Source organism: Mobula hypostoma, chromosome 4 (assembly GCF_963921235.1).
Source record: "Mobula hypostoma chromosome 4, sMobHyp1.1, whole genome shotgun sequence".
In the NCBI taxonomy this organism is placed as follows: domain Eukaryota; kingdom Metazoa; phylum Chordata; class Chondrichthyes; order Myliobatiformes; family Myliobatidae; genus Mobula; species Mobula hypostoma.
This window is the reverse complement of record NC_086100.1, coordinates 32,255,430-32,280,536: the sequence shown is the minus strand read 5'-3', so window position 1 is coordinate 32,280,536 and position 25,107 is coordinate 32,255,430. Positions and strand designations below refer to the sequence as shown.

At 39.6% G+C, this 25,107-nt stretch overlaps 1 protein-coding gene across 16 annotated transcripts in view; it reads right to left on the bottom strand.

Annotated features, from left to right (window-relative positions):
- Positions 1-25,107, bottom strand: part of dlg1b (discs large MAGUK scaffold protein 1b) — a 489,566-nt gene that overhangs the window by 236,590 nt on the left and 227,869 nt on the right. For 2 of the 16 annotated variants that reach the window (XM_063045528.1, XM_063045533.1), the window contains exon 1: positions 13,865-14,641. The exons of 13 other annotated variants lie outside the window; for them this stretch is intronic. In XM_063045528.1, coding sequence (XP_062901598.1) covers positions 13,865-14,107 — 243 coding nt within the window. In that variant the 5' untranslated portion in view covers positions 14,108-14,641. Of the gene's footprint in view, positions 1-13,864; positions 14,642-25,107 lie in introns of those variants that run through there. One more of the 16 variants, XM_063045532.1, reaches the window with a different exon arrangement.

Genomic DNA, 25,107 nt, shown 5'->3' with positions numbered 1-25,107 from the left:
AAGAAAATGTTTTTACAAAGTCTTGTATAAAATTGTGCCTTAGGCTATATTTTTTTATTAATATTATGTTGGCTAATGGTTTTTAGTAACTTTACTATTCAACATTGTCAATAAATTTTCATGCTGTAAATTGCATTAATTAAAATCAATTTGCAACCTTTATTTAAATTAAATCCACTGAGCCTACTTCAGAAAAATTAAATTCCATTTTCGCTTGAGCCAGTTATTTTACAGAAATGCATTATGTTTGCCTTATGAGTTTTTAAAATTTATGAAAGGGAAAGGAAGAGATTAATTTCAAGAAGGATAAGCTAAGCGTAACTACCTGTTATTCCCCCAAGAAAGTTTGGCTCAAAGATTTTTCCTACAACTTACTGATCACGCTAACGTACCATGAACTGTAGATATAATAATTTTTTACGCAGGGGTTCCCCGAGACCTGAAAATTATTTCAAGGGTTCCTCCAGAAGAATAAGGTTGAGAAAAGCTGCCAAAGAAGGTATACTGTTGGTTAATCGATTTCAAAAATGGAAAAGTATGGTTCCCAGAAAAGGATGAAGATGAAGAAAGTATCTTCTGAAACAGAAAGGATAATGTACCATCTGGAAGAGGTATGTAATAGAGTGTTTGAAATTATGCGAAGTGAGTTGAATTTTCAAGGGATATTTTTCCATCAGTTTGTCAGGAAGAATTATCATCAAATTAACAAAGGAGAAGGATTAATCTTAACATGGCAGAAATCCAGGATGTGAAATGCTTTATCACCAGGAGTGGCTTAAAACTGGCGATGTAGTGAGCACTGGGAATAAGTTTGGATTGCTCCAATGATAATAGATACCGTCTTTCTTGAAAAACTTTTTGAGTCAGTATCCAATACACAATCAGTAATTCAATGCAAAAGATGTAATTGTGATTTTTATCCACCATTATGAAAAATAATCTTTGATTGTTTCATTCCTTCCCACGTGACGAAACCCCTTGAATTTTAAATACTGCCTAATGAACAACAGATGATGCAAGTGACAAGTGGAGCACTCATTACAGGGGCACAGAAGAGAACAATTATCAGGGTATGCAGAAGACGTTTTAGATAGAGTACAGCTTTTTGCTTCAACAACATGCTGTAGCTCAATCTCAGAGGAGTACCTTTCTGCACCAGTGTGACATTTCCATTTTCCACTCCAGCCACCCTTGTGGTTTATTCAAATTAGGTAACTAGTTCGGTGCCAATTAGTCTCAGATCCCAGAGCAAAAAGAACTTCATGTGCAAACCCTGCACTATCTCACTGCCCAGTTAATGGCTTTACTATTCTATCATGCAAATCATTGGAACTGTGGTTCATAAAACACAGACAATCCACTATGCAAACAAAAAATGGCCCTAATGCATCTCACTTAAGTACCTGGGCACAAGCCAAATGTATCATTAAAACATTCACATTCAACAGCAATAAAAGTAGAAAAATATCAAGTTCTTCAGAGGCATTACCACCTAAAATTTTACACTCAACTTAAGGGTATATTAGGATGAAATACCGATAGGTTGGTAATAGCGGTGGGTTAAAAGATTGAGGGAAACATAATTTATTCATTCCAGGGTTTTGCACAGCATTGATAATGGATTTAAGACCATAAAACCATAAGATATAGGACTAGAATTAGACTATTTGGCCCATTTAGTCTCATCCACCATTTCATCATGGCTGATCCATTTTCCCACTCAGCCCCATCTATAAGACCTTAAGATACAGGAAAGTTGTTCTTCATAGCCAGTAGTAGTTCCCCCACTCTCCTGATAATATCAATGCAGAGTTAAGCAGTCATTCGCATCAGTGGTCAGAACCACACAGTGCAAACTGGGAAATATCAGCAGAATTTCTCTTGTGCAAGACATCAAGATAACATATACGACGGAATCAAGTAAGAAATTACAGCACTGTGGAAGATCATCAAGATACAAGATCTCCTGGCACCTGAACAAAAACGGAAATTCGGGGAGACTGGATGGTAATACAACAACAAGGACAGAGGAAATAGGCAGGTGGGCAGAATGTTTAATCATTATCAGCTACATGGCAAGCAGATGAACAGAACATTTAATTTGCATGTGGGACATGGCAAGTGTCAGTATTAATACAGTGACACTTATGCTATACTGGCAGATGTTTCTCAGCAGTAAGCATTATGGAAGTGAAACTAAAGCGCTATTAGAAGAGTAAGTGGCATTGATGGGTCACGTCCTATAAAAGGAAGTCAACAAGTTAGTTCAACCCAGCACACCAGCTGGAGTTTTGCCTCAAAACCCTGTCATCTCTTTCTCATGTTAACAGGAATTACTCACTTTAATGTGGATGGGGTATCACCAAGAGTTAGAGAGAATTACATTTTTTCCCCAACTGATAGTAGCATTTGCAATACTATTAAAATTATCTCCAGGAGATTTCTCTGGAAATGCCAATATTCAACCCCTGCGTTGCCACTGCAGAACTATTTCCATTCCATGAAAAACTCAATAGCAAGTTTGCCATGGAATACAATCTTTTCAGATTTACTAAGATGTGTTCATTATATCACCTGTCCATTTAATTTTGAAGAATCTTATTTCAAATTAAAAATTTAACAGTTGTTCGGTACTTACAGCCCTTAAAAATCAATCTTTAAAACCCATCTTTAAGCCAAAATCATTTATCCTTGTGCATTCAGCACATCAGGAAAGTCAGCAGGGCTCAAAAACGACAACCTCTCCAAATCCTATCTTGACCATATTGTGCTGATCCAACATGAGAACCCATGAAACTATAAATGATTCCCCTTGGTTATGTCACCATGCTGCGCTCTATATTTAATGATGCTCTTATTACAAAGGGTGTGGTGAAGTGAAGAAGTGAAGCTGAAACTGTGAAAACAAGCTGCAAAATCTGCAATTTTTATTAAATATTGCGAGGGCAATCAATCAAGTGAAAGTAACTGTACAGACTGTTACATAATCAGACACACCAATGAAAATTAATGCGCCAACGCAGACTTCATATTAACTCTGACACCTTACAATACAGCAAATGCATGTTCCTAATAGGTGGAAGCAGATCCTAAAATTTAAATTGAGTAATTAACTCTCAATTTGAATCAGGAATCTGTCAATGTTGCTACAGCAACTAACTGTAATTATGAGCACAAACTGAGAAAGAAGGCAGATTAAATAAAAGACCATTTTCATTCACCTCCTGGGATACCCTGCAATAACTCCTCACATATACACTGAAAACTGACTCCCCTATGCCAGAAATAAGATGATAAACACATAATTAAGTACATGGAATTCCATACGATGTCTAGGTAATTTAAAATTTTCTTGGGCTCCCAGCTGGGTACAGGTATCAATTATAACTGATGCTTCGATGACAAACTGCCATCTTCATCACGGATGATACCAGAGCATGTCTAGTCTGGTGGTACTTATACCCAGTAGTCCGTCCATCCTGATTGGTTAGTCCTCATCAAATCAGGTTTCCACTCTCCCACCTTGTTTTCAATCGAATTCCAGTTCTTACTTAAGGCGAGACCATCGACTTTGTTAAAATTCTTTTCCTCTAGTTTTATTTCAATGGAAAGCCATTGGCGCAGCACAGTAGTTTTGTGCCGTCGAAATCACTCCTTTGGCCATCGCAAATGCAGTGTTTTGCTACTGCCGATTTCTCCTGGTAATCCAACGGCTACACCTCCTTGATGCCAGATGGAATGCACAGGGTGGAAACCCACATCAAGGAGCACAGGAGATGTATCTGTTTGGGTTACCCAGAGAAATCAGTGGTAGCAGAACATTGCATTCTCAACGACATAAGATTGACAGAGATTGATAGGTATCTGAGTAGCCAGGGCATCAAAGGTTATGGTGAGAAGGCAGGGGAGAGGGACTAAATGAGAGAATGGATCAACTCATGATAAAATGGCGGAGCAGACTCGATGGGCCGAATGGCTGACTTCTGCTCCTTTGTCTTATGGTCTTATAGACTTCGACAGCACAAAAATACCGTGTTGTGCCAGTGGCTTTTGGGTCCACCTGGTAAAGGAAACCACTGAAATAAAACCAGAGGAAAAGAATTTTAACAAAGACTAAGGTCTCGCTCTAAATAAGAACTGGAATTCAATTGTAAACAAGGTGGGAGAACGGAAACCTGATTGATTGAGGACGAACCAATCAGGATGGACGGACTATGGAGTATAAATACCACTGGACTAGACATGCCCAGGCATCATCCCTGATGAAGATGGCTGAGCTTGTCATCAAAAAGTGAGTTATAATTGATACCTGTACCTGACTGGAAACCTGAGAAGAGTTTATTTGTCAAATACATCGGGAAAGCACTAATTTTGTTATAATTCATTGGAACAAGTTGATAATAAATTTGAACTTTGAAGCACCATATACAGCCTTGAGCTTCATCTTCTTTCAGACAGCCACACAACAAAGAAACACAATAAAATCCATGAAAAACCACACAACAACAAAGACCGACGAACATCCAATGTGTAAAAGAGGACAGATTATTCAACTAATAAAAAAAAACAGACGAATAATACATAGAACATGAGCTGCAGAGTCCCTGAAAGTGAGTCTACCGGCTGCTGTGCCAACTCTGCGCTGAGGCAAGTGAAGCTGGTCCAGGAACGCGATGGCTGCAGGGCAACAACTGCTCCTGAACCTGGTAGCGCGCCACACAAAACTCAAACCACACCTAAAAGCTTTTTAGAACCTCTTACATTTGCAGTTCACCAATCTTATACTTTAAGGAGGCACAACAGTGCCTATATTTCATCAGGAGTTTGAGGTGGAATTGGTATACCACTAAAGACACTCGGAAAATTCTACAGGTGTACCATGGTTTATCATCTTATTTCTGGGATAGGGGAGCCAGTTTTCACAGTATAAATGTGGGGAGGTATTGCAGGGCCTCCCAGGTGGTGAATAAAAATGGTCTTTTATTTAATCTGCCTTATTTAATCAGTGTAACAAATGCTACTTAGGACAGCAGTAATGCAGAATTGGTGCTATTTCAGAGCCTCCGAAATTCAGAGTAAAATGTACAAAATGCTGGAGAAACTCAGCAGGTCAGGCAGTATCTATGGAGAGGAATAAACAGTCAACATTTCAGGCCAAGGCACTTCATCAGGACTGGAGATGAAGAATCAGACTTCAGGTACTATGTGTGTACAGTTTGCACATTCTTCCTCTGTCTGCATGAGGTGCAGGCCCTTGTGCAAAAATGCAGTTGGGTGGGTTAAATAGCTTTGATTAATAGCCCCTGCTGAAAATTGTTGGCAAGCAAATTGCGGATGAAGAGCCAGTGTTGGAGCAGTTAATAGGGTTGGAAGAGGAAAATTAGGATTAATGCAAATGAGTCCTTCTTGACCATTGCAGATCTGGTAGGCAAAAGGCTAGTTTCTCTTCTGAATCTAATCATAGCAACGTTGGAAAAAATTGTCTGCTTTGCATAGTTTGAGCTCATAGGACTAGATGTTTCAATCCCTTTGATAAGCAGATTCTAACTCAGGTCAGTGCATAGAGATCTTGAGGTGGGGCTTAGTGGGTGGGAGATGCCTCCCAGGGGTCATCAGGTGGGCACCCCCCTTCTTAGATGTTTCATCAATTTAAGCCTATTACATCTCCAGAGGGCTCAACAGTGTGACTCAGTGTCCCAGCCTTCACACATGGGTCATTTTAGGGCCCAGCTGGTGTCACTCCTCTTCATCCATAGCCAGTGGCTGCTTCACTCGGCTACCTCTGAGAGTTCTTTTGTAGCTTATGATATACTCCAAAATAACTTAAGCGAATCAGAATCAAGTTTGATATCACTGGCATATATCATGAAATTTGTTGTTTTGCAATACATAGTAATACAAAATGCAATTTACCATAAGAAGTACATATAAAAATTAAATTAGGTAGTGCAAAAGAGTTAAAAATACAGAGAAAGTACTCATAGGTTCATTTTCCATTCAGAAATCTGATGGTAGAAGGGAAGATGACGTTCCTGAAACATTGGGTGTGTGTGTCTTCAGACTTCCTGTACCATCTCCTTCATGGTAGCAATAAGAAGAGGGCATCTCCTGGGTAATGGAGGTCCTTAATGATGGATGCCATCTTTTTGAGGCATCACCTTTTGATGGTGTCCTGATGCTGGGGAGGCCAGTGCCCATGGTGGAGCAGGCTGAGTTTGCAACCCTCTGCAGCGTTTTCCAGTCCTGTGCAGTGGCCCCTCCATACCAGAAGGTGATGCAACCTCTCCACAGATACTGCCTGATCTGCTGAGTTTCTCCAGCTTTTTTTCTGCATTTTACCTGCATTTCTGAAGCTCTGAAACAGCAGCACTAATTCTGCACCACTGCACAGTCCTAAATAGCACTCGTAACACTGAAGTTCTTTTTATGAATAAAAATGATTGAAAACCCAAGTGCAAATGAAAAAAAATGCATGCAATTTGGTCTCACAAACACATCAGAAGAAACAGGATAATTGCCAACTACACTGAACAGAAAATAAACTGGCTTTACACTCATCTGACCCAGGGATGGGGTGAGGCTTTGCAGGCCACCCAAGGAAAAGTGCGGAAGGAATCCAAACAGTTGTTTCTACTGTACTCCTGTGGGAGAAACTGCCCAAGCTAAACTCATGGACTTGTCTGCATTGAAATAGAGTTCTGATGGCTTTATCTTCCTTTTAGGTATTGTGGTTAGATAAACCACCAAATATTTAGTTTTTGTGGTAATGCTTTTGAATATTGTATCTTTTAATCTACTTCTATCCTTTAATCCTTTAGGTTCACTAGAGATTGTGAACTAGAACAAGTTACCTAAAAACATTACTACTTAATTTTAGTCACATACTTCAATGTGAATGACTGATGAGACTAGGGTTGCCAACTTTCTCACTCCCAAATAAGGGACAAAAGTAGCAGTGAAATACAGGACACTTGTGTTTACCCTGAAAAAGACTACCATGACCATGAAGCCTCACGCGGGCACCTATGTGCGCATGTGTGACTTGCGCATGTGTATACATGCCGATTTTTTTTCTACAAATCAGTTTTGGCTAAATCTTCCCAATCTGTTAAGTGAAACTACACTGTACATATATTATTTCTACTTTATATAGGCTGTGTATTTATCATAATATTCCTGCTTTTACTGTATGTTAGTGTTATTTGGTAGGTTATTTTTTGGGTCTGGGAACGCTCAAAAATTTTTCCCATATAAATTAATGGTAATGCTTCTTCGGCTTACGAACGGTTTCATGGGAACGCTCTACCTCAGCCAGGGAAATATGGGACAAGGGTGGTCCCGTATGAGACAAACCAATTTTGACCAATATACGGGATGTCCCAGCTAATACGGGACAGTTGGCAACCCCAGATGAGAATCAGACTGCAATCTTAAGAAGATGGCATTTGCCAGACCAGATGAACTACTCAAAATTCAAACGACAAAAGTCCAGTGATGTTATTTTGCTGGTACAAGGGATTGAATGAAACTGCTTGGTGTGGGCTTTATGTGGAACAGAAGGTATGTTGAATAAGACTTGAACTTATATAAAATCTTTCACTTATTTTTCAGGCTAATCCAAACTGCTTCAAATTCACTGAAATACCAAGTATAGGAAAATGTAGTCTGTTTATTCACAATAAAATAACAAGGGTAAGGCCTGTTTCAGTAATGGAAGGATGGATATTTATAAAAGTGGGATAACTTTCTTACCCTTGCCCAACATTTTACCGTGGTCAACATGAACAGCTTGGCAGACACTATTTATTAATTTACTGTGCTTACTGTAATTTTTATATCCTGAACTGCACTGCCAAAAACAGTTGCAAGAAAAGTTTGTGAACCCTTTTTGCAATTACCTAGTTTTCTGCATTAATTACGAACAAAATGTTGTCTGATCTTCAAGTTACAATAATAAACAAACACTAATTCACGTAAACTAATAACGCACAAACAATTGTACTTCTCATGTCTTTATTAAACATAACGTTTAATCGTTCACAGTCCAGGCTGGAAAAAGTATGTGAGCGCATGTATTTAATAACTGGCAGAACCTCCTTTAGCAGCAATAACCTCCGTCAAATGTTTCCAGTAGCTGCTGATCAGACTTACACAACGACGATGAGGAATTTTAGACCATTCCTCCATACTGTTTCAGTTCATCAATATTTCTTGGATAGCTTGCAAAAACAGCCCTCTTCAGGTCATGCTCATTCAGAAGGAGATGTTGCACATTCAGACGGAGACGTAATGTAAAGATTTTTACTCCTCATACATGTGAAGGATGTAAGAAAAAAAGTCAATTCAATTCAATCCATGCCACAGTATCACAATTAAGGCTCTGGACTCTGACTTGGCCATTCCAAAATACGATTTTCTTTTTAAACAATTCTGTTGTTGATTTACTCGTCTTTCAGATCATTGTCTTGTTGCATCATCCAATTTCTACTAAGCTTCACGTGATAGACCACTACTCTGACATTCTCCTGTAAAATGTTTTGATACAATTTTGAATTCATTGTTCCCTCTACAATTGCAAGCTGTCTAGGCCCTGAGGCAGCAAAGTAGCCCCAAACCGTGATGCTCCTTCCACCAAACTTCACAGTGGGGATGAGCTTGTGGTGTGCAGCGCCCTTTCCCTCCAAACATAGCAGTGTGCATTTCTGCCAAAAAAGTTCAACCTTTGTCTCATCTGCCCACAAAACATTGTCCCAGAAGTGCTGTGGAACACCCAGGTGGTCTTTTGCAAACTCAGGTCTTTAGAAATATTTTTGTAGCCTTTTCCAGTATCATGCATCCCTACAATTCTTCTTTGAAGGTCCTCTTAAAATTGGTTTGGTCAAGGCACGGGTCACATAAATACATCTTTCTTGAGAAAAACAGGTAGGGGGCCTCTACAACCCGCATGTCCAATCTCATTTCATTGATTGCAACAGCTGACTCCAAATAGCTTTTGTAGAAGGCATTACCCCAGAGGTTCACATACTTTTTTGAACCTAGACTGTAATTGACAGCAAGAAGTACAACTGTTCCCGCGTTATTAGTTTAGGCAGATTGTGCTGGCCTATTATTGTGACTCAGTGAAGATCAGACCACTTTTTATGAGTAATTAATGCAGAAAAACTGGTAATTGCCAAAGATTCACAAACTTTTTCAATACTTATAATGAACCTGATTCTAAAACCTTGGTATACCTTTGAGTCAATGTGCCTGAGCCTCAGCTGTGGAATTTGAAGCCACTATTTTCTGTCAACATTATCACAAGCTGTTAGCTCAGAAGGACCTGGGCTGAGATGGGTAGGTAATCAGTTTGTGGTTTAATATTGCTCTATTAATTTACTATTATCACACTTACTGAGATACAGGGTAAAGCTTTTGCTTTGCACAGAATCCAGACAGATTATGACCTATATAGTTTAACAGAGGTATCAGAAAGAAAACAGAATCCAGAACATATTGTGGAATTTGCAGAGAAAGTGTGTGGTGCAAGTACGCAAATAGAGTACAAAGGCCAAGACAAAGTGACTGGGAAAGCAAGAGACATAATGGTGGGATAGAATCCTCCCTCATGCTCCCAACCTTTTTAACTCTGCCCAAGAGGGAAGAAAAGAAAATGACCAGGGTGGGAGGAGTTATTTATTTTGGTAATGGTGGTTTGTAATAGGCTGGGCTGTGATCACAACTCTCTGCAATTTCTTGAGGTCTTGGGCAGTGCACTTGCCATACCAAGCTGCTTTGCATTCAGATACGATATTTTCTATGGTGATTTTTAAAAATCGAAAAGTCAACTTAAAATATTAATGGCCCACTGGGCTCTACGTAGAAACCTGACAAGAAACCTTCCTTAACCACGAATGCCTCCCAACGATGACCACACCCTAATTTCCTTTACATTGCCAGTTTGATGGTCCGTGACCGTAAACCCTCCTCTCACAAATGCTCAGGTTTATCCACTGAGTGCAAAGCAGAATTTTAAAATTACGGAGATTTATCTTATTAAAATTAACAGAGGCTTGAGGGGTGGAAGGGGTAAGCTACGCCATGCCCTGAAATCATGTTCTGCCTAGTTCACAAAATTGCTACTTTATATACAGTGGCAGCTAAACAGTGAAACTAAAAAATGAGCACCAAATGAAATGCCAAATGAGTGGAATTTCCCAAGTGAAAGGAATCAAAGTGAGGAAGAAAAGATTGAGAGTTAAAGATTTTGATAGATAAAGGGTTAATATTGGCTCTTCAAGTATGGAAACCAGTTTGCAGCTGAGCTTGTTATAGAAATGATCCTGGCTTTTAGCAGATACAATTCTTAGAATAAATACTTGCAGTAGATTATCTTGTAAGAATTAGCCTCAAAGATATGAGACGAACTGTCTTTGTTAATACAGACTCATACACAAGACTGATTATTTTTTAAACTTTGGCTGTTGCTATGGGTATAGTTTATCCCAAGAGAACGGCATGTGAACCTAGCTAATCTTTCGTAATTCACAAGGGAATAGAACAGACTTTGCTTTTGCAATCGAGGTACATGTATAAAAGGAGATGTGCTCTCTGTATTATTCACAACTCAGAGCCCACTGATAGCGGTTCTACGTCCTACGATATCGTGAATAAAGCTCTCTTTACTTCAAAATCTGACCTGTCCGAATGGTGTGTTTGAGTAACTTCTCTAACAGTTCTGGCGACGAGGATGGGATCCCTTTTATACGAGAATCCAAAAAACTGTTATACTGTGAGTTCCTTTAAGGAGCAAGATCAGTCAACAAGGCAAATTTCTCTAACACAAAGCGCAACTACACTGGCCTGTTCAAACTGAAAATGAATCTAGAATAACATTTCCCTCTATACAATAAAACATTCCAGCAATATTCATAGATGTCAAATAAGAGAAAACTCACAGACCCTCAAACTTTCAATTAAGTTTAAAAAATTTACTTTAATGGTATTGCTACCAATGCCACACCCATTATAGAAATCCAACAATAGTGACCACAGACTTCCTTCCAGTACAGTAAAGCTGCATTCCTAAACATCAGTGCATGAAGAGAAAGAATGAACCTTCACAGGTTGAACTTGGAAAACTTAAACGTTACCAAGTAATTTTTGGGATCTTTCAGATAAAAGAAACAATTGGAACTTAAAATGCATAAAGTGCTCTTAATTGGTTTCATTCATCTATCTTGGAAAGAAAACCAATTTTCTAAGAGGGACAATATACGTTTTGGTGTCGCTCAATGAAACTGGCTTGGTCTCCTATTCTCCTTATACATGCTGTCCTTAGGAGACATCATTAGAGAGCATACTTGATTTCCACAGTGGTTCATATGACACACTCATTTGAGCCTGATGATGATAACATCCTATCTTTTCTGACTTCTGGTATGGCTCCAATTAACAACGGATGAACAATAATTTCCTCAAACTAAATGAAGATAAATCTGAAATACTTTTGGTTTGTCCCAAAGCGAAAAGAGATAAACTTCGTCATAACTTGGCTTCCCATGTAAAATCAGAACTAACTAGCCTGGGTGTTATCCTTGATTTAGATTTGAATGTTCAATCCCACATAAAGAAAGTGACCAGAGCAGCATTTATACACTTTAGAGATATCACAAAAGTGCATTTGTAACTGTCACGAAATGCTGCTGAAAAACAAATTCATGCCTTTGTATCAAATAGACTAGATTACTGCAAAACACTTCTTACTGGCCTTCCAAAGTAATCGACTGACAAACTTCAACTCATTCAGAATGCCACTGCCAGACCAGGATGAGGGAACATTTCACTCTGGTACTATCTAACCTGCATTGGCTTCCTTTATATTAAAGAACTCATTTTAAAGTTCTCTTATTTGTTTTTAAGGCTCTTAATGGTCTGAGGCCGAAGTATATTGCAGAATTGTTTTTGTTTGATACTCGTGCTCGAGATCTCAGGCTTTCATTCGTCAGTATCTTAAATCTAAACAATCTCCCTCAAAAGAGGACTGGCAAGTCAGTTTTTATTAAACTATGTGCTGAACTGGGGAATTCAATACTTAAAACTATCAAGAATGCAGCCTCAGTTGACAATGTTAAAGACCAACTCAAAACTGATTTATCTAAACTTGCTTTTAACTAACATCTTTTTGTCTTTTATTTCAAATTTATTTTTAATTCTCACTTTATTTTCATGTTTGTACATTGTAAAGCACTTTGAACTATATCATGTCTGAACAGTGCTCTGTAAATAAAGTTACTATTAATATTATTAAAACAGATTTTGTTGTAAAACATTTTCAAAGGCAAGCAGTTTCATAATCAATAGGCAAGTCTAACTTTATCGATACTATGGAAGCAACATGCCAAAATAAAATATACAGGTGTAGAAATGTACTTGAATGGTACGAATACTTTGAGAGTTATTTTGGCAGAGTTAGAAATATCAACTTTAATTTCATTGCATAATCCCTCTATCATTTAGAAACACTGTACATCCTAGTTAGTGTAGGAGTAAAGCAATTTCTATTTTGCAATAACACTAAACTGTGAGATAATGACAATAGTTAATTTAACCTTAGTATAAAACAAAAGGTGGTCTTGACAAACTTGGTTTTTCACAATAGGTGTACCAAATCTATTTTAAAAATCTGGATTTCAGTTAAAAATTCATTTTGAAGTGCTCTTATTTGTTTTTAAAGCTCTTAATGGTCTGGACCCAGAGTACATCTCAGAATCGTTTTTACTTAATAATCCTGCTAAGCCTCTCAGGTCTTCTTGGAGACATTTATTTGATCACACTGGACACTTAACAAGCTCAATTTAGTTTACAGTGAAAGCAAATATTCCCAGCAATCTTCAGATTTTAAGTGTTAGATCTGCCATTACAGGCAGAACCCAAGTCAAAAGGGATTATTACTTTTCCAGGCAGGCAGAAGTTAACAAGATTAACTTTCCAAGCAGGTAGAAGCTGAGCAATGTGACCATGGTTCTGTCTGGTTGGAACCCAAACTGCATCTAAAATAGCCTTATGCTGCAGTGTGAAAGCACCTTTAGACTGGACTAAAATCATTGTTTTCGCATTTAACTTTAAACCTATTCCGGGAGGCACTGCAACTTAATAAAATATTCATCATTAATTTTGCAAACAGAAAAGAACCTTCAGCCAAACAGCTGCCACAATTGTGCTAGCTGTCATCCCTGATTTACACACATTGCTATAAAGGGGTATGATATACAACATGATTCTACTGCAGAGAAATTTTGAAAAGAGCAAAATTCAAAAACAGCAGCAAGGTATCTGCAATAATATCAAGGTAATCTTCGATGCCATTACCATTTAGCTACAACTTTAATGATTTGTATCCTGAATAAATGGAAACTAAATATGTAATTACATAGTGCATTAAAGGAGTGCATGAGCAAGTCTAATAGATTTGTTGAAATACAAAGACCATCAAAATGAAACCCAATCTGAAACAATAAGGGCATTTACTTGAGCACCATTTGAGAACACAATTCAATTCACTAACAGTGACAGATATTGTTCAGGAAGAAAGGAGAGAGCAAACAAAAATCGAAGCGTTTATCGGAGGCCATTTCATTCATATATGTTGGACACAGAAAAGCTCCCTGTCTCTGTGTGCGTCACAGCTGAAAACTAAAAATCAGACAAGGTTTTCAGGGTGATTTATAAATGTGCAACGTAAGCAAAGAGTAAGGGAAAAGAACAAGTTCTACAACAGCCCCCCACTCCCATGAAATATTTTCTACCATACATTAGCCTTCCAAATGATTGCACTTACATTTTCATTACCAGAGATGTAGATTGACCAGTTAATGGAACTTACCTGAGTACAGCTGCCACCTGCAGAAATACAGTCAATAAAGTAGTGCCTACGGGTAAAAAACGCCAGCAGCGCCTGCCAACGTGTGGACTCCACTTCATTCTGTTGCGAGTTCAGCTCCGCGGCTGAGCTCTTCTTAGCGCATTGTTTCAGCTTCAGCCCGGTAGAATTCAGGCCAGCACTGGCGTTGCTTCTGGGGGGGCGCGGGTACAGAAGCGTCGTGTTGTTGCCGAAGATGTAATTCATCTCTGCAGCACTGCAGGTGGTTGCCGGGCAGAGTCTACCACTACCAGCTGCTAAGTGGAGTATGTGGAAACAACTGCAGATAGAATTACATCAGCATCACTTGAAGTATGGGAGACAAAATCTGGCTACCTGCAGCAGTTGAAGATCATATCTGGAAATTATTTAGGACTAGAGAAAACAGTTCGAAAAGCTTTGCACAATCATGGCTCTTTGAAAAATCTCAGTGCCGAACATCCTTCTTCCATTTAGCCCGAGCTTCTCCTTTCCAACAACTGATTTCTCTGGAGAAGTTAAAGATTTAAACCCAGTTGAACCTTGTTGATCAGTCAGCATAATGAAAGACAGGATGTGAGGTCAATAATCAGGTAAAACTGTGCATGCATTGGGCTGGAAACATGGAACTAGCTAATATTTGTGAGAGGCAGGGGTGGGCAGGGAAGAGAATGAACTACGGTAACTTGATTGTGGTCTTTCTATACAGTAGTGAAAAGCTTCAATTTTAAAAATATGACAACTGGGACCCATTTACTTGAACCCATTTAAACTTGCAGAATAAGAATATAAACTCTCTCGAAGTGTTTACAGTTTCAGGTATCTGTTTAACATGATACTGCAAGAAGCATCTTACCCCTTGTAATTTTCAAGTGTTTGTTCCAAGATATTGGTAATCGCTTCTGTTGAAAAGCCAACAGGGAATAATCACAGGAAACAAAGAATATTAAAGGACTATTAGACTGTGATATCAACAGCATCGAATGATACAAGCCACTTAAAAGGAACAACGCAGTTAATATTTCCCACAACAGCACCATTTAAAATTGAATCAATATTTCATTGCAATAACACAGTTTGTACTGAGGAGCCTCTGAAACCAGAATTCTTCTGCAAAGTTTTAATGGGTGTGCATGAAACGTATGCTCAAGATAGAGGCAAAGAAATCCTATTGGGGAAGAAATTCCATTGTCTTGAGATGTCAGGACCATGATTGTTTCCTTCAGTACAGTCTGGTACTGTCTTCAGATGGACGGCTAAGTCCACCTCGTAAACATGGCCCAGGCAGCATAAGGCATCTCCAATGGTAAGTGGCTATGACTGACCAGCAGAATTACTTGGGGAGGTGGGGTGGTGGGATGGGGGTGCGGGTGGGGTTGCTGGAGAGGAAGAGCTTTTGGGACTTGCACTCCAAACTAAATCTGATGAAACTCTTCAACTGGAACTTGAATTTCACAGCAATGCCAAGAATGGAAAATGGAGAATTCACAGCTAGTATAGAAAATGAAAGACCTATACTATCCAGCCCTCCGATAATTTCGAATAAATATTCACAATTACTTAACTGCAAATAGTTATTAGAGAATTGGCCACCATAAGTTACAATATAAAAAATAAATAGTGCCAAAGAGGAATAGTGAGGTAGTGTTTAGAAGTTCATGGAATGTTCAGAGATATTGATGGTGGAGGGGAAGAATCTGTTTCTAAAATGTTGAGAGTGCCTCTCAGGCTCCTGTATCTCATTGTTAAGTGTAGTAATGAGAAGAAGACATGTCATGGATGTAAGGGCCCTTAATGACAGATGCCACCTTCTTGAGGCAGCGTCCTTGATGCTGGGGAGGGTTGTACCTGTGATGGATCTGACCAAGTCTACAACCCTCTGCAGCCTCTTTTAATCTTGTGCCTTGGAGCCTCCATACCCGGTGGTGATGCAACCAGTCAGCATGTTCTCCACGGTACATCGCTAGAAATTTGCTGGACCCTTTGGTAATATACCAAATCACCTCAGACTCCTAATGAAGTATGGCTGCTGGCATGCCTTCTTCATGATTGCATCAAATTGTAGGGTCCAGGATAAATCCTCTAAGATGCTGACATCCAGGAACTTGAAGTTGCTCTTCCCTTCCAGTACCGACTCCTCGATGAAACCTGTTGTGTGTTCCCTCCACTTCCCCTTCTTGAAGTCCACAATCAACTCCTTGGTTTTGCTGACATTAAGTGCAAGATGGTTACTGCAACACCACTCAACCAGTTAATCTATCTCATTCCTGTAAGCCTCCTCAGCACCATCTGAGACTCTGCCAAGAATTGTATCATTGATGAATTTATTCATGGCACTTGAGCTATGGAGAGAGTAGAATAGTGGGCTAAGCATGCATCCTTGAGGTGTGCCTGTATTGATCATCAGCAAGGAGATGTTATTATTGATCTGCACTGATTGATAAAACAGCAGCTGATGTAGTTATAGTTGTTGTCCATATCATCTATGGCCGAGTACAGAGCCTGTAGATTTGTTGTGGTGGTAGGCAAATTGCAGTGGGTGAATGTCCTTGCGCATGCAGGAGTCAATTCTAGCCATGACCAACCTCTCAAAGCACGCCATCTGACCAGATATGAATGCTACTGAATGACGGTTGTTGAGGCAGCTCGCCCTGCTCTTCTTGGGCACCAGCATGAATTGATGCCCTTTTAAAGCAGGTGGTAACCTCCAACTCCAGCAGTGAGAAGTTATACATGTCTTTGAACGCTCCAGCTGAACCACTCTCAGTCCCCTCCTACCCTCCAATCACATGTCCCAAACACACAATCTCTTCTACTGAGGGGGGACAAAGATGACAGAAATAACAACAGAAAATGCTCGAAATAGTTAGATCAGGCCACATTGTGCAAAAAGGAATACACACAGCTCAAATTTAAATTGAAAACTATAAATTCTGATGAAAGGTCTTCAAACTCAGACTTTAGCTGTCCTTTATCAATATTAGAATACAAGGTATTTGATGTATTGGTTTTAATTTCCCAAAATTTCTTTAAGGATCCATTACACTGGAAAAAACAAATCTAGCTTTTTTCCTTTATAAAGAGAGACAGATCAGGAAAATGCAGAGAGTTATCTTAACATCTTTCACAATAAAATTATTAGAAGCCAGTCTTTAAATAAAGCAGAGCACATAGAGCAATGGAGGGTAATCAGACAAAGTTTTGTAAAAGGGAAATCATGTTTAATCTGTTTATTGAAGTAACCTGTGCTGGGGATAAAGGGGAAACAATGGATGTATTAAGATTACAAAAGCATTTGATAAGCAGCAGTATCAAAGATCATTAGAAAACATAAGCTCACAGTATTGGAGATAACACATTGGCACAATTAGAAAAATTTCTGCTGGAGAGGGAAGAGAACAAACATAAATACTTGGTGGTGGTGGGTTCACAACTTTTTAGCAATTTATAGAAGTGATTTGAAAAGGCTATAGATGTGGTTGCAAAATTTGCTGATAACACAGACATAGGTGGGAAAACAAGCTGTGAAGAGGACATAACAGAGTGAGACAACTTGATTGGGTTGGATATCTGGCAAATGGAGAATAAGGTACAAACTTGGAAAATTGAATAAAACTGTCAACATAGTGAAAGACCGCTGAGCTGAGACGCAGAGGAGTCTGATTGTCCTATTGCCTAATTCACCAAAGCCCAGAATGCCAATACCGTGAATGAGTAAGATGTTATCAATTAAAGCTGGGGAACTGAATGAAAAATGTGGATATGCTTCAATTCCATGTCTTTCTGAAACTTCATCTGATGTACTGGATACAGTATTTATTACATATTTAAAGCTCAAAGTACATTTATTATCAAAGTATGCATACATTACACAACCTTGGGATTCATCTCCTTACAGGCAGCCACAAAACAAACAAATTGCAAAAGAACCTATTGAAATAGAGAAGATCATCAAATACCCAATGTGCAGAGAGAGAGAGAGAGTTGTACAAACAACAAAGTGAGCAGATGACATTCAGAATAAACATGAGTCCACAGACACAAAGACTGGAGGAGCCAGAACGGGCCTCAGCCGAGTAAATGTCACAATACGGAGAGGAGTAGGCCCTTCTGGCCATTCCAGCCACACCACCCCAGCAACCCCACAATCCCGATAAACCCTACACTAATCACAGGACAATTTAAAATGGCCAATTAACCTACCTGATACGTCTTTGGACTGTAGGAGGAAACCGGAGCACCCGGGGAAATCCCATGCATTCCACGGGATGACATATTGAAACTCTTTACGGAACAGCGCTGGAATTGAACTCCAGAATATCCCGAGCTGCTACAGTGTCGCCCTAACTCCTATGCTACCATGGTGTCCTTATTATTTCCCTTATTAAAGGAAATCAGTGGTTCAGTGGTCAGTGGAGAGAGTCAGCAACTTTAAGTTCTTCGGTGTTGTATTAGAGCATCCGTCATGAGTTCAGCAAGCAAGGGTCATTACAACAAAAGCACAGCAGCGCCTCAACTTTCTTTGAAGTTTGCAAAGATTTGACATATCATTCAAAACTTTGGCAAACTTCTATGGATGTGTGGTAGTGAGTATACTGATTGGATGCATCACAGCCTGGTATGGAAACTATATCCTTGAACGGAAAAGCCTACAAAAAGTAGTGGATATGGCCCAGTCCAACACAGGTAAAGCCCTCCACACCACCGAGCACATCTACACGGAATACTGTCACTGGAAAACAGCATCAGGAACCCCCTCCATCCAGGCCATGCTCTCTTCTCGCTGCTGCCATTAGGAAGGTGGTACAGGGGCCTCAGGATGCACACCAGCAGGTTCAGGAATAGTTATTACACCTCTACCATCAGGATCTTGAACCAGAGAGGATAACTTTACTCAACTTCATTCGCACCATCACTGAACTGTTCCCACAACCTATAGACTCACTTTCAAGAACTCTTCACCTCATAGTCTTGATATATATTGCAATGTTCTTTTTATTATTGTTGTATATTTATTTATTTTTCAGCTCAAGCTGGTAAAACCTGCAGTACCGGCATTACCAAGCGCAACGATTTCTCGATTGCAACAAACTATCGGACAATGCTAATGGTGTTTAGTATTGTAGCTTTCTAGAGATTTACATAAGTATTGCTGTGTAGGCCCAATTGTTTAATGCTATTGTGTCGCAACTGTGGGATGATACCAGTTGTAGATATTACTAATAGGACAATGTATACACTGTTCATATCTCACTGTCTTTCAATTTCCTCTTTTAATTCAGCATATATCTGGTGTTTTTGACATATTGACTTCTGTAAGTTATGTATGCTTGGAATGGCTATATCTATAAAGCAAGTTATTCTTGCTTGTTTATCCTTAATATTGTATCTTGCCAGTTATTATGGATTGTCCTATCTGCAATAATCGATTGGTCGTAATATAATTTGTAGGACTCTGACTCTAAAACTGGTTAAAGATTATATTTATAATAAGGTATGGTGTCTTTTTATGAGTTTGTATCTTAAAGCAAGATTTTGATGAATAATGATTGCCGCTTGATTGTGCCCATGTAAGTAATCAGATTGAGTTAAACTGCTGCAGCATCCTGTAATGTGTTGGATTGTTTGTAGTTTCTCTTGGCATTTTCTGCATTTATTGTCTTCTAATTTGTTGGTCTTTTATTAAGTAATTTTGATTTTTTTTTGTGTTAACGACCTGGTCCTATATTGCCACAAAAAAACCCTGTTTCTTGGAAGAAAAATAATACTAGTAATTATTATTTCTTTTTGTATTTGCACATTTTGTTGTCTTTTGTCTGCACTGTTGGGGGCAGCCTTTCAATGATACTATTATATTTCTTGTGTTTACTGTGAATGCCCAAAAGGAAAATAAATCTCAGCATTGAAATGAATCTCAAAATGAACCTCAGTACATCAAAATATGTACTTTGATAATAAATTTATCTTGAACTTTGAAAGGAAGGATGTTAATGCTTTGGAAGCAGTTCAAAGACGATTTAACACAATGATAACCAGAATGAACAGGTCAATTTGGAGGAAATTAGAAGGAACTTGATTGAACCATACAAGATCTGAGTAGCCTTGGCACTTAGTTGAGGAGAGAATGTTTCCTTTTGAGACATGTTCTTGAACTAGGGATCACTGTTTAAAATTAGGGGGTCACCCATAAGACAAAGATAAAGCTGGACTTTTTTTTCCTTAGAGCTGTGTCTTTGTAACTGTTCTTAAAAAGTGTTAATAGAACATAGAAATCTACAGCACATTATAGGCTGTTTGGCCCACAATGCTGTGCCGACCATGTAACCTACTCTAAAAACTGCCTAGAATTTCCCTACTGCATGGCCCTCTATTTTTCTAAGCTCCATGTACCTATCTAAGAGTCTCTTATAAGACCCTATCATATCTGCCTCTATCGGTGTCGCTGGCAGTGACGCAGGCATACTTTTGAAAGCTTTTAAAGTCAGAGTTTAAAAAACACAAGGGAATGCTAGGATACTATCAGTAAATGGGAATGAAAAATTCACAATCTCCTTCAGACCTTCTCCAATGCTAGCACACATTTTCTTAGATAAGTGGCCAAAAACTGCTCACAACACTCCACCTGTGGCCCGACCAATGTCTTATAAAGCTTCAGCATCACATCATTGCTCTTATATTCTAGTCCTCTCGAAATGGATGCTAACATTGTATTTGCTTTCTTTCTCACAGACTCAGCCTGCAAGTTAACCTTTAGGGAATCCTGCATGAGGACTCCCAAGTCCCTTTGCACCTGAGATTTTTGAATTTTCTCGCAATTTAAAAGTTTACACCTTTAGTCCTTCGACCAAAGTGCATGACCATATACTTCCCTACACTACATTCCCTCTGCTACTTCCTTGCCCATTCTCCCAATCTACCCAAGTCCTTCTGCAGACTCCTTCCTTCAACACTACCTGCCCCCCACCTATCTTCATGTCAACCGCAAACTTGGCCACAAAGCCCCCAATTTCATCATCCAAATTAATTACAAATAATATGAAAAGAAGCAATGCCAAACCTGCAGAACACCACTTGTCACCAGCAGCCAACCAGAATAGGCCCTTTCGATTCTGACTCTTTGTCTCCTGCCAATCACCCTATCTTCTATCCGTGCTAGTATCTTTCCTATAATATCATGGGCTGTTCTGTTGTTACGCAGCCTCATGTGTAGCACCTTGTCAAAGGTCTTCTGAAAATCCAAGTGAACAACGTCCTCTGACTCCAACCCCCATACTTTGTCTACCCTATCTGTTATTTCCTCAAAGAATTCCAACAGATTTGTCATGTAAGATTTCCCCTTAAAGAAACCGTGCTAATTTTGGCCCACTTTGTTATGCACCTCCTGATACCACAAAACTGCATCCTTAATAATGCACTCCAACATCTTTCCAATTTTTCAGTCTACTGGAACCATTCCAGAATCTACAAAAGATCAACACTAATGCCTCAACAATCTCTTCAGCTACCTCCTTCAGAACCCTGGGGTATAGCCTATCTGGTCCAGGTGACTAATCTACCTTCAGACCTTTCAGTTTCCCAAGCACCTTCTCCTTAGTAATAGCAACTACACTCAATTCTGCCCCTCCGACACTGAATTTTCTAGCATACTGCTGGCGTCGTCCACTGTGAACTGATGTAAAATACTTGCTAAGTTTGTCCACCATTTCTTTGCCTTCCATTACTACCTCTCCAGCATTATTTACCAGCAGCCCAATATCCTCTCTCACCTCACTTTTACTCTTTATTTACCTGAAAAACTTTTGGTATTCTCTGTGATATTTCTGGCTAGGTTATCTTCATATTTCATCTTTCCTCCCCTTACGGAAGATGAATGTTCCATAATGAACACAGGTAAGTAATGCTTATGTCACCGACATGCCAGAGAAGACTACCTCCCACAAGAGAGTCAGTCAACTGTTTACCTTTAACATTCAATGGCATTACTATCGCAAACCATTCTATCAGCAGCAACCCACAAGCCAACTTCAGCCAAGAATTTAACCGAACCAGCCATATAAATCTATGATTAGAAGAGTATGATAGCATTTTAACTAAACAAGGCCTTTCTGAGATGGAGAAGGCAACTCAAACATGATGGAAAACCCTCTTTAAATCTGCATGCTTGAGTTCAGTTTCAACAACATGTGTGTATTTCATACCACAAGAACAAATAGCCCATTCGTCTGGCACCTCACCTTCAATCTGAAACATTCACTACTTCTACATCACCACACAATGGCTGCAGAATGGACTATTTCTAAAATATATCTTGGGTTCTCTTACAGCACTTTCCACACCTCTGATCCCTTTGACTATTTCCATTAATGAAGACAAGGGCAGCAATGTGAATACAACGGCTTCTTAACTTCCAAGTTGTCTATCTGGCTTTTGTCCTAATCTTGAAACTTCTACCAACATTCTTAAAGTACCTTCTTTAGATTGCTCAGCACCACCTTCTCAAGGGCTATAAAGAAAAGGCAATGAATAAGGGTCATATCCCACAAAGTGAAGTAATAAAAATTAAACTCCATACCCAATGAGTCACAGGCTAACTAAGTGAAAACAGAAGCATAACAGAAATAGAAGACCAAGAAAAAAACTCCTCAAATAAAACCTTTTGGGATCAGTGTACGCATGTTGTAAAATTTCACAAGATCACAAGACAAAGGAGCAGGAGTGGGCCATTCGGCCCATCGAGTCTGCTCCGCCACTCCACCATGAGCTAAACTATTCTCCCATCTAGTTCCAGTTTCCAGCTTTTTCCCCATATCCCTTGATACCCTGACTAATTAGATACCTATCAATCTCCTTCTTGAACACCCTCAATGATCGGGCCTCCACAGCTGTCTGTGGCAACAAATTCCATAAATCCACGACCATCTGGCTAAAAAAATTTCTCCCCCATCTCTGTTTTAAATGGGTACCCTCCAATTCTAAGACTGTGGCCTCTTGTCCTGGACTCACCCACCAAGGGAAGCAGCCTTTCCACATCTACTCTGTCCAACCCTTTCAACATTCGAAATGTTTCTATGAGATCCCCCCTCATTCTTCTATACTCTAGTGAATACAGTCCAAGAGCCAACAGACGCTCCTCATATGTTAGCCCCTGCATTCCAGGAATCATCCTAGTAAATCTTCTCTGCACTCTCTCCAACATCAGAACATCCCTTCTTTGATTGGGGGGGGGGCCCAAAACTGCACACAGTATTCCAAATGAGGTCTCACCAGTGCTCCACAGAGCCTCATCAACACCTCCTTACTCTTATACACTATTCCTCTTGAAATGAATGCCAACATAGCATTCGCTTTCCTTACTGCCGATCCAACCTGGTGGTTAACCTTTAGGGTATCCAGCCCGAGGCCCCCCAAGTCCCTTTGCACTTCCAATTTTTGAATTTTCTCCCCATCTAAATAATAATCTGCCCGATTACTTCTTCTTCCAAAGTGTACAACCGTACATTTCTCAACATTGTATCTCATCCGCCATTTCTTTGCCCACTCTCCTAAACTGACCAAGTCTCTCTGCAACCTTTCCGTTTCTTCAACACTTCCTGCTCCTCCACCTATCTTGGTGTCATCCACAAACTTAGCCATAAAACCATTTAATCCATAATCTAAATCATTGATATACAATGTAAAAAGAAGCTTTTAAGGTTCTTGATGATTTAATTTTCTTTGCACCTTCACATGCCAGTCACCAAATTGTGTACTTTTGTTTTCACATCTCTGCCAATGCTGTATTGTAAAGGTGTAATCTTTGTGCTTGTTGAATGTCCACACCACTACAGTGGCCTTCGTACATAACAGAACTGGCTGCAAGAGCTTTGATTACACTATGGGAGTACAACCATGAGATTGCAATACTACTGTGGGATCATTAAAATTAGGTGAATACAGGGGTAGGACTCGTGGTAAATGATTGACAAGTGATGATTGGCTCTGATTCTGTGGCTTGAGCTGGTGCTATGTGTTGGTCCATTTACTGCAGAGTTCCATATCAGCGGAGAGGGTATGAAATTGAGTGTTCGGCGGGAGGGGGCTTGGGGACAGTTCATTGAGGCCTCACCAATGGGCTGGTCGTGAACTGCACCACGGATCAAGTGGGAGGTGTGATGCACAAGAAGGGTTCACACAGGGGCTTTAATGTTTGCTATTCTGTCCTAATAACCGAAGTTTTTTAGTTCTAAGCAGATATTTATAGTTTGAGTCTTTCTGCCTATCCAAGCCGAACCAGAATATTTTTGTGTAAGGTAATAAATACCATGGGCCAGAAAAGGGTTGTTGACATTCTGTATTGCACTGGGCTGATGGAAAGTGAACCACAGAAAGTAAAATAAAATTAGATTTCAAATGCCTGCTTACCCTGAATCACAGTCAAACCATCAAGCTTAAGAGATTTTACTTCAGTCTGGAAAAAGCAAATCCACATCCGTCTGTGGATTTACATTACAGCACTTAGCAATACATTGCTCTTAATGACAACAATGGAATTAGTGAGTCGCAACTAATTTGATTACGCTCTTAATATTGGAGCTTTTTCCATTAACCCTGTGGGTTGTTGTGATTCATTGCCATTCATACCAAACAACATTCTAATGCAACGAACTCAAATTCAATACTGTACCAGAAAATCAAAATTCGAATGCAGAGGTTCATTGCTGCTGATAAACAAGTATACAACTCACAACGTCTGCACTGCGGGAGGCAGCATCTGAAATTCAGGTACCGACATCCAGCTGCTGACTGCTCTTCTGCGGTATCACCCAGCCTCACAGCCTCAAGCTCACCGACCCCCTTTCCCATCTTGCAAAAGGTGTAACGCCTTTCCAGGCAACAAGAGCAGGCAGATGAGGAACAAGTGGGTGGCCCGGTATCTTTTGGCAGAGGGACTTTAGTCTTCTGCTGGTGTCATAGCAAAAGTCATAGCCACAAGGGCCAGCGGTATGGCCGTCTTCTGTGCTGTTCCTCACCAGTCTAGGAATGAGTCTTGGTGCCTGGGAATGAGTACCAGCTTTTGGCAAATTGGTTTATTACTATGACCTGCACCTTGGTACAATGAAAAACCTTTTTTAGTAATCAATTTATTACAGTAGTGCATTGAGGCGATGCAAGGTAAAACAATAACAGCATGCAGAATACAGGAGAGATTTTTTTCAGATGCTGGAAATCCTAAGCAACACCCACAAAAC